Source organism: Diadema setosum, chromosome 9, assembly GCF_964275005.1.
Source record: "Diadema setosum chromosome 9, eeDiaSeto1, whole genome shotgun sequence".
In the NCBI taxonomy this organism is placed as follows: Eukaryota; Metazoa; Echinodermata; class Echinoidea; order Diadematoida; family Diadematidae; genus Diadema; species Diadema setosum.
In genome coordinates, this window is record NC_092693.1 from 32,399,446 (window position 1) to 32,409,618 (window position 10,173).

The 10,173-nt window shown below is 37.8% G+C and overlaps 1 protein-coding gene across 1 annotated transcript; it reads right to left on the reverse strand.

The window, feature by feature from the left end:
* Positions 1-1,222: 1,222 nt before the first annotated feature.
* Positions 1,223-9,663, reverse strand: LOC140233318 (uncharacterized). Its single transcript, XM_072313428.1, has 5 exons — positions 9,422-9,663; positions 8,841-9,167; positions 7,154-7,486; positions 2,013-4,192; positions 1,223-1,489 (listed from the first exon to the last, which is right to left on the reverse strand). Exons 1-5 carry the CDS (start codon positions 9,612-9,614, stop codon positions 1,223-1,225), a joined length of 3,300 nt encoding a protein of 1,099 aa, XP_072169529.1. The 5' UTR covers positions 9,615-9,663.
* Positions 9,664-10,173: the final 510 nt, after the last annotated feature.

Here is a 10,173-nt window from a genome sequence, read left to right on the forward strand (position 1 = left end):
CAAACAAGTCATGTAAAAAGTCACGGTGAGGTTTCAAGGAAGTGTGTATGTGCGCGCGCACATGATAATTGAGTGTCCGTTCCTCTGTGTGTGTGTGTGTGTGTGTGTGTGTGTGTGTGTGTTATTACTGAGAATTATGCAGAATTTCATGTTTTTTCTCTTATAAAAACAGGGTATGATTTGGTAAAAATCATTTTGTTGGTGGACATTAATTTTATTGTTAATATGGATTTGATATTGAATGAAACTCAAATAAAGAATATTATTAAAAAAAAAGTTATTGCATATTATGGAAGAATGTGTGTTGAGGTAGTTTATATGCATTATGAGGATTTGTTCGAATGTTTGTTGGTGCTTGTTTATAAATACATTATGTATTCGGGGTGTGCATACGGCAGTTCGTTTGTGCTAAAATCAACTAACGATTTTGAGAAATTATTTACGGCGTGTCGAAATCATTTGCTCATGTATTCTGGGATAAAAAATAGTGATTATGGAAGTTAAAGTTAAGACTGATGGAAGAAAATGAATGCAGTGAAAAAAAAAATGAACAAAGACACATAACATTTAGGGAGGGTACCCCAACCACACAATTCATAGTGCATGGCCGACGACAATTTGTGCAGCTACGTTTCATTTTGCCTGCACGAATTGTCGCCATCGAGTTCAGAAATTGGGAACTGCACAAGCAGCACACAGGCGACAAATTATGGAAGGGCGACAATTTGTGCCGGGGCGACAATTCGTGCCGTAACAAACTTTATTTCATTTTTTTTTTCTTTTTGTAAATCTTTCTACTCTTTCAGAATTTGTGAAAATCCATGTTGACGACTTTTTGGAGGTTTGATGACTCAGGGTCCCATACAACTGTATATAATTATAATTTACAAAATACGAAATATGGTTTAATAAATACATGGTTTGGTAAAATAGCTGGAATAATACTTCTCTTCTATAATTGATTAGTTAAGTGACAAAGAATTACGATAATCCCATCAAACAAATCACACCGAAGAATGAAGATCATCCATTGCTAAAAATGCTATTTACTTTTTTCTAGTTACGCGGATTTATCTACGAGTTTATTTATTTATCTATTCATCTATCTGGCAAACATCATCCAATGTTATGAAATGCAGAACAACTACGAAAAAAAAATCTGAGTTTGAAAATGAGAGTTCCTTTATTCTCCACCATTACCAATAATGGTTGCTTCTTTTCATTACAATGAGGTTGCATGTGTGCCCAATTGGTTAGAACTAGTAGCGACCACCTGCTCGTTTTTGTTCCTATTTCCTTCTGTCTGACCGAATTTATTCCTAGCCAAGTCTTGCCACATTTTTCTGACTCTTCTGTTGAGACCGAATGACCAGAAGACCAGAATTCCTTGGACAGCCACGGCCAGAGTGAAGACGTAAAAGGCGAAAGAAAGCTGGACCGCAGCCGCAATGAAACTTGTTATCCATCCGAATCCCATCAAGCTTGAGATCTAATTGCAACGCATGGAGAAAATCAGAGCGAAAAACAAGACAAGAAGTATTTCCGTACTTTATTGTATTGTGCAGTCTTTTTTTTTAAATACTGTACATATGAATACCTCTTTCTATGTAATCCACGTTGTAATTTAAATCGTTGAAGAAAGAATTGTACAACAGTATTATATGATCTATTTTGTATAAAATTACATTTAAAAGAAATGTAGTTATATTCAAATGTTATTCATAATTATGATGGGACAATGAATGCCGAATTTCAACAGTGCTTAAAGGCTCGCTAAAATCCTCTATTTCGTTTTTTCATATCAAATTTTTGGGTTCGAAACAAAGCTTATTTAAATGATATTCCTGTCTAGCCATTTGGTCGACTGCTTTGAATATAGTCTTAGAAAGTAAAAAAAAAAATGTTAAAGAGAGATGTTCTTCTTGTGCAGCTATTGCAGGTTTTACTCTATCGTGTAAGACATATTTAACCCTTAATTGATAAAAGTGAATTTTGTTTTAGTCATCACCTACCTTTGTGTAAGTAATCAATTCGTGTCTTCGCTCCTTCTTATCATGGTTTGAAGTCAGAATTTCAGAGTTGCTCTTCAGCGCTTTGATTTCACGAACAGTAAGAATGAAGAATACGACATTCAGCGTGAGACTCAAGGCAACCGGTATGAGGAAAACAATGACGTTATCTCTGAAAGGATATATCCAACAGCCTCTACCACCGTACCTCAACGAGAAAACGTCACGCCCCTCAAAATGCACAATAAGACAGAGAGAAACAAAGAGAGCCGGTACACCCCAACCTATCACGCAAAAGCGCAATACGACATCTCGTACTTTCTCACGACTTAGCTTCGATTTGAATTCGGTCAGAGAAAAACTACGCCAAAGGTTCCCGGCCAGAACATTCATCCAGCTAAACGCAGCGAGGAGAAAAAAGTGTGCAAGAACACCGACTGTCTGACAGAGTGCTGGCCATGGATGAAGATAAGTGGTTGGATACTCTATCAGCAATTGTCCAATCAGTAAAGCAATGATCATGTTGAGAACAGATATGCCTTGAATGTTGCGTAGTTGCTCGTGAACGGAATACGTTACCATTGTTGCTAAGAGACATAGTGATGATAAACCAATCACAACATGACCAACAATAGTTTGTGCTTTCGTGAGTGGTGAAAAGTACCACAGTCCACTGTCAGCTAAATCAGAAGACCAGCATACTAGGGCACTTCCGTTCGGCAGTAGGGCGTATTCCCCCTGTGGTACTGACACATCATGACCACTGATCTTCAAACCAGTTCTATTTTCCAGAGTGATGATTTCAAATATGTCAATCAAAACAGACGGGCAGTCCAGAATATCTTCGCGTTTTCCGCACAGATGAAAATGTGCTGTTGCATCAAATATAGCAGCTTGAGATATACGGGTGTAGGTTGTGGCGTTTTTCCATTTCACCGGATTGATGTAAGTCTCGTTAAACAAAACATAGTTTGATCCGTTGATCTGCACTGGCTGGAAAAAATTCGGGGGGCCGGTATGCCACTTCTCGGGGCAATCAGCACCGTCAACGTCTGAAATGAGACAAGTTTCCTGAAGCTCTATTGCTATCTCCGGACATGTGCTGTTAAATGTGGCAATGTCGCTGCCTATCATAATCGAGATTTCACTACGAGGAGGCAAATGTAGCCCAACGATATCGTAGATATATAATGTATTGGCTTCAGCTGTTGTGTTCTCAATGATTTCTGTCAATACTGACGAGAGTCCGAGACCTGTAAGGCATCCCACTGCGTCACTGTTCTGTAGGACGGCGTAAGATAAGAGGAGAGACTGGCAGGATGGCCACTCTGCGTCTTCGGGTATGCACCGATAGTTTTCAAGAAATAGTCCGTTAGGGCACCGTGGTCTTACAATTGGTTGTAGAGCATCATTAACAACATCTCCGATTTGACTTGGAGCATAATGCGGAATGAGCGGTGCAGAGTATGAGAATGTGGCAACCCAATGGCAAAGTAAGGGCGAAGTAATTAAGCTTTCATTATCAAGAACATGGTTGCACACTGCACAGTGCTCGTTTTTATATGGCGTACCATCCACATGCACTACAGCTGAAAAGCGATCACAAGCTTCGATCGCCAATGGCATACTATCATCACCGCCGGGGCATGTTTTGACCATTGAATTGAATGAAAGAGAGCATTCCCTTGGAGGAGTGAGTGAATTGCTCTTTGAAAGTACACGGTAACTAAGAAAAGTCAATGGGCTTAAAGACGCGTTTGTTGAGAAGTTGTCAAAGACAGCATACTCCTGAAGTAACGGTGTGTTTCTGACGCCGTGGCAATCCGCGCAGTATTCATTTACAAAGAAAACACCCTGACCGTCAGTCAAGATGCTGTCGTGTCCGACAAATTCACACTGTTCAGTAATTGATGTATTTTCGTATGCAGGTGGGCATCTGTTCACAAGTAACCAGTTTTTAAGGTGAAGTCCTACGGGTAGTGTAAGGCAAGACCAATACTCCAAGGGCGGGATCGTATTGGACCTTCCTGAAGACAAGTTTGAGGAATTGCTGATGAAGTCTTCGCAACAATCCCCAAGGAATGTGCAGATGGAGTCACAGTAGCAGAATGTATGTGCATTTTGTTGGCATGACTCTGGGCAAACTTTTTCTGTCGATGGAACAGGGACCAGAGAACCGTGGGCTGAGAAAAAAAATGAAACAATTACGTTTCTATTCTACCATCTTCACACATATAATTATGTGACCCTGCATCACAAAAGCGACAAAAAGTCACCAGACATGAATTTCCAGTTAAGGTCAGATTCTGAAAGAGCAGACTCTAAGTTTTAAAATGATATATACTTCAATTCAAGTGAACTCTCCTAACCTATCGAAATATTGGAAAGAAAGCTCACACTCTGGAAAAGTGTGAACTGAGAAAAGAGGCTCTGAAGTACAGAGTCTATTCAAGTGCTTAAAGGGATGGTTTAGTTTTGGTTGAGACCTAATTTCAGGTTTCTAATATTTTTGGTGAGATAATGAGAAACCTCTTATGAAATATGAAAGAGCATGTAATTCTATGAGGAATTCAACGTTTATTTGATGAAAATTGGTTTTGAAATGGCTGAGATGTCCAAAAAAGAGCGATTCTAATATAGTGTGGGACCCACACTTTATTACGATCACTTTGTTTTACTTTGTTTTTGGATGTTTCAGTCATTGCAAACCTGGTTTTCATCAAATAAACTTTGAATTCCTCTTAAAATGGTATGTTCTATACTATATCACAAGTGTTTTCTTGGTATCTCGCAAAAAAATTAAAAGCCCAATTCTCATATCCACCAATACTGTACCATCCCTTTAATCTTTACCAAACCGTGCTATCTGTGCAATGAATGAGACCATTAAAAAAAAAAAGTAAACTATGGGAGTAACAACGATGAAGGGAATTCAGATTAATATGAAATTCAGCATGCTCTATTAACACATTATGGTCATGATTAATAACATCTTTCAAAGCAGTAGCATTATCCTTTAAAACGTTATTAGAGTTGAAAGTGAAGAGTTTGCAAAGGAATTTCAAGAAATGAAAAGGGATCTCTATGACATATACTTAATCTCACTACTTTACAAAAAAGGGTATCTAGAAAAACTGCTGAAAACACATTTTCCCATTCATTTTATGATCCCAAACAAAGGAATAATCTAGACGAAGGATAACTCTTTCGGAAAAATATGACAAACTGAAGATTGACTTCGTTGACCCATTTCGTCTTTTTTGAGTCCTCACATAAAATCAAGTGGTACGACTTTTTGTTGGTTTTGGGATGCACGGTCACATATAATAATAATTAATATATATATATATATATATATATATATATATATATAACTACCAGACATGAAATTTTAGAGACGGACAGATTCTGAAACAGCAGACTGTAAGGTTTAAAAAGTTGTAAAACTCAATACAAATCACGCGTAAGGCCAAAGAATATTAATGTCATCAGTGAGTGATTTCACATGGAAAGAAGCATTTGCACTTGAAGTAAAGATTTCTCAGTGTTAAAAGCGGATGCTGTTGCTCTGTTTTTAAACTCTGTTTATATTAGACACAATCTTACAATTCAGGAAGTGTTTACGTTAAAAAAAAATATGCTGGCCTTAGATTGAACTTAAATAAAGCTAAGATAACATTCCTTGAATGCAAATTATAATGAAATAAAGAATTGTCTAATAATCTAGAATGCTCAAAAGAATCATAGAATGTTGAGGTGTTGTAATAATTATATGTAGAAATATCAACGATATTTATGAACTGAATTGAGCTGTTAGTAAAAAATCAAACCTGTTGTTATTACATCTTTATCATTTTACTGTATTTAACCCGTTGGTGACGGACTAAACACGCATTTCCCATGGATATAGGGGGAATTGGGGGAAGATAGTTATAAAATGAAATCTATATCACAGTTAATATAATACTTCAGAAAGTTTTATAGCATTCCAAGAAGGTATGTTAAAGGATTGAATATGATGATTCATTCATTCCAATAGAACTCTGAGGGGAAAAAATGTATATTACATTGTTCATCCGTTTCACCAAGGGTTTTACTAGGGATGGAAATAGATATTGCCGAAAATAAATTTCTTTTCCTTGGTTAGTCCCCCAAAATCCGAGAAATGAAGGCCATTCTATGTCCAATTCTTACTCACACACAGGAGCTATTTGTGCCAAACGTAATATTCAATTAAACACAAACTGCAGTTCACATGATACACAGTTACATAGTGTGTGACTAGATAGATTGAATGAAGCAATGTCTTTAAACAATTCAAATTCTGACCTTAATTCTTGAACTACGGAATTTGTCACTAATTTTAAGATTCCAAGAATTTTAGTTTCACTCTATAAGTCTAGATAAAGAATGCTGATTCTTCTGAAATCCTTCTTTACACCTCTTATAAAACAAATACCACAGTTATTCAAATACTTGTTAAGAGCTAGAAAGTTTAACATAATGCAGTTGCAACAAAATACAATACTTATTTGATAAAGGAAATTCAGAAAGCAACAGATATTTGCAAGAGCAGTGTGTGATTTAAAACAGAGGTATAAATAACCAAAGTTGAACTCGCTGCTGAAAAAAAAAATGAAAGGAAATTATCATATTGCAATTCATAGTTAGTAAAATTAACGTTAAAAATGTTGTTTAACAGGAAAGTCATTCAGACACAGACAATTTCTGCTATTGCAAAGCCAGACATGTTTTCATGAGAATTTGAATAGGCGATGGAGGCTATGGGCTCGTATTTTTGTTTTTTCTGGAAAAAGAAAATAATATTTAATTCATATAAAATTCCCTCCGCGCTGATTTTGCCAACAACTGTAGATTCTGTGTCTGCATATGGAATTATAGCAAGAATACTAACACAGTGTTACATGTCATGCCGAACTCAAGGCTTACTTAATTGTTTGATTTTGTGTTTAGGTTTCTTATTTGGAAAATGCACTTACAGGCCTATTTATCAAAGCTATCAACATCGAACTATACTACAGCGCGGCCAATGCCAGGTACAAAATGAGGCTGACTTAACGCATTACCATGTTACAGTTTAAATTAAGCGTAAGTTGTATTTTACTGTACATAAAAAGACATACCTGTATCGTTCGAGCACACAACTCCTGCGTCCTCGTGGTGACCGCAGTTGTGAACGCCGATGCCCTCATGTGGGCAGGTAAATATGCTTATTTCACTGCCTCGACACATCAGGTTGTCCAGGAGAATTGGTCCGGTCCCAGGACCAAACTCTGCCTGTGATGAAGCTCGGCTTGCTCGTAGATAGCCCAGCATTGAACAGACCACGTTGGCATCAAACAGGTCCCAGTCATCGTCGCAAATAGTTGACCAGCTGCCGTCAAAGTACAGTTCCACCCTACCTTCGTTTGGTTCATTGCCACCTACCAGTCGCAAGACTTCGTGAACGTTTGCAGCTGCCAGTGGACAAGGGAGCAGATTTATTAGATATTTCCTGTGAGCTTTTATCAGCCTATTCATGGACTTTTTTTACCAGTCCAATTTTGTTATAAATCAAGACAAAAAGTTACACCGAATACGATCTTTTTATGTTTTTGTCTAACATTGAACAAAAATTGTTCTAGAAAGGCTACAAAGTGGGTCGATTTCCCCTCACTCTCGGCCTCGGAATTTGAATCCCGAATTCGGAATTCAGCCACTTACTTGATGACGTCATTTGTTGAAGGACGCATTCCACTGGCGTAAACGCCAGTAGGGCCAAAAAGAAAGACGACATTGTCATAGAGAAGCCATACTGATCATATCAATAACTTGAAAAGGCATTTTGGTTTAAGAAAACAGGGGAAAAATAAAACATGCGACATGCCTTCTTTTTTTTTCGCCGACAACCATGTAACGTGCAAAGCGACTGCCCCTGGTAATAATTATGTCTTTATTCCCTCATTATATGCATTTAAAATGCAACTTTTCTGTAAGAAATCCCAGCACGCATACGGTTTGTACTGTGCATTCTACTGATCAAAAGCTATTACAGTGTATTACAAAGTCTTTTGAATCTCCACTTTTGTTTGAACTGAACCATCTCTAGTGCCACACTTTTGTAACATTTTATGTATTTCATAAAGCTGATACATAAATCACTTGCAAAATGAAGTAGATGGTACAACGCGGTCATCAAAATGCTGGATCCATTGCTGTTGGGTTTTTGTTTTCAAGCCAACACTATATTGTTCATACTTGATTTACGATAATAATAATGATAGTAATATAATGATAATAATGATGAAACGAATGATGATAATGATAAAATGATACTGAAACTAGTAATAATAACATTAATGATAATAATAATAATGATAAATGATTTCAAATTTGATATCAACCTATGCTATTACATACAAGTTTTACCTTCTGTTTAAAAATTGTCTTTACAGATATTGCTTCTTACTGCTGTCACCAGATGTCTTACATAGATATCGAGAATTGAAATCACATGTTTGATTTCAGTAAAAAAGAGTCATAAATACTGAGTGGCAGAAGCGAAACAGAGTATTTTTAATAATATGCATATTATTGTTTCTTGGACATGCTCCCCAATTGAATTTAACGCCTCAAATGCCATTGTGTGATTGCTGATTTTATAACGAATGCTATAATGCTGTTTTAAATGTATATCCCGGAAGAAAAAAAAAACAGTCAGCAATTGAGTATGGATGAAAGAATACGCAAATATAAGTTCTCAATGAACGGAACGCCATATATCGAATGTGTCGATAGGCTTGATATATAAACCAGAAACTTCACGCATACCAGTAATGTTCAGGCAGACGACGCCCGCGTCCTCATGATGTCCACAATTATGAGTACCAAGTCCGCTGTGGGGGCACTGCAATATATCAACCTCGTCTCCGACACAATTGACATCGTCCAGTAGGATGAGCCCAGTACCTGGTCCAAACTCGGCTCCCGATGTAGCACGCCTCGCCCAAAGATAGCCGAGCATAGCACAAACTACTTGAGCGTCTTGGATATTCCAGTTATCGTCACAGACTGTCGACCATTTGCCGTTATAATACAGCTCCAATCGCCCTTCGTGTGGACTTTCTCCACCAACCAGTCGCACAGGCGTTGTTTGAACTGCAATTAAAGTGATGGAAATAGCAGATCATGAATTCTAAATGATAGATACATTACCTTCTTCTGTCGAACTTCTTTTTTTTTTTGTCCATGGAAGAAGCTATTTTAGTTTTATTATCAATTCCTCACTCGTCAGAATTTACATACACAAATCGCGTTTAATTCTAAAGCTCTGGACGACAGCAAGGTTTCCTTTATGTTTTCATGGCGATTAAACGCCTCTTTTTAATCAATTAAGAAATCAAATTTCATACCAGAAATGTTCACGCAGACGACGCCCGCGTCCTCGTGATGTCCACAATTATGAGTACCAAGTCCGTTGTGGGGGCACTGCAATATATCAACCTCGTCCCCGGCACAGTTCACATCGTCCAGTAGGATGAGCCCTTTACCTGGTCCAAACTCGGCTCCCGATGTAGCACGTTCAGCCCCAAGATAGCCAAGCATGGCACATACAACTTTTGCGTCTTGGATATCCCAGTTATCATCACAGACCGTTGACCAGTCGTCGTTATGATACAGCTCCACTCGCCCTTCGTGTGGACTTTCTCCACCGACCAGCCGCACAGGAGTTGTCTCTACTGCAAAGGAGTTTACGTCAAGCGGTACTGCAGTTTAATCTATCATTTTTTATGTTTGTCTACGGAGAAGCTGGGGTATTTTTAATAATTATACATGTAATGGATTACCCTTGGTGTCAGTAAATTAACCCTATAAACAGTGGCGTATCTAGGGAAAACGGCGCCCGGGGCAAGCACGAAAATTGCGCCCCTAATTTCTGAAAAAGTGTTCAACCCCAACACCATCCCGGTCAAAACAAGGTCCACATGATGCTTTTTCAAGCACTTAAAAGGGATCTTTTGAGGGTGATTTAAATGTAATGAATTTTGATAGATTTTGGCGAGCGAGCGCAGCGAGCGAGCCGAAATTTTTTGTATTTTAGCTTACAAAACATGGAATTCTTGTCATATTTTGCTTACCAAATCTTACAATTCTAAACAAGATA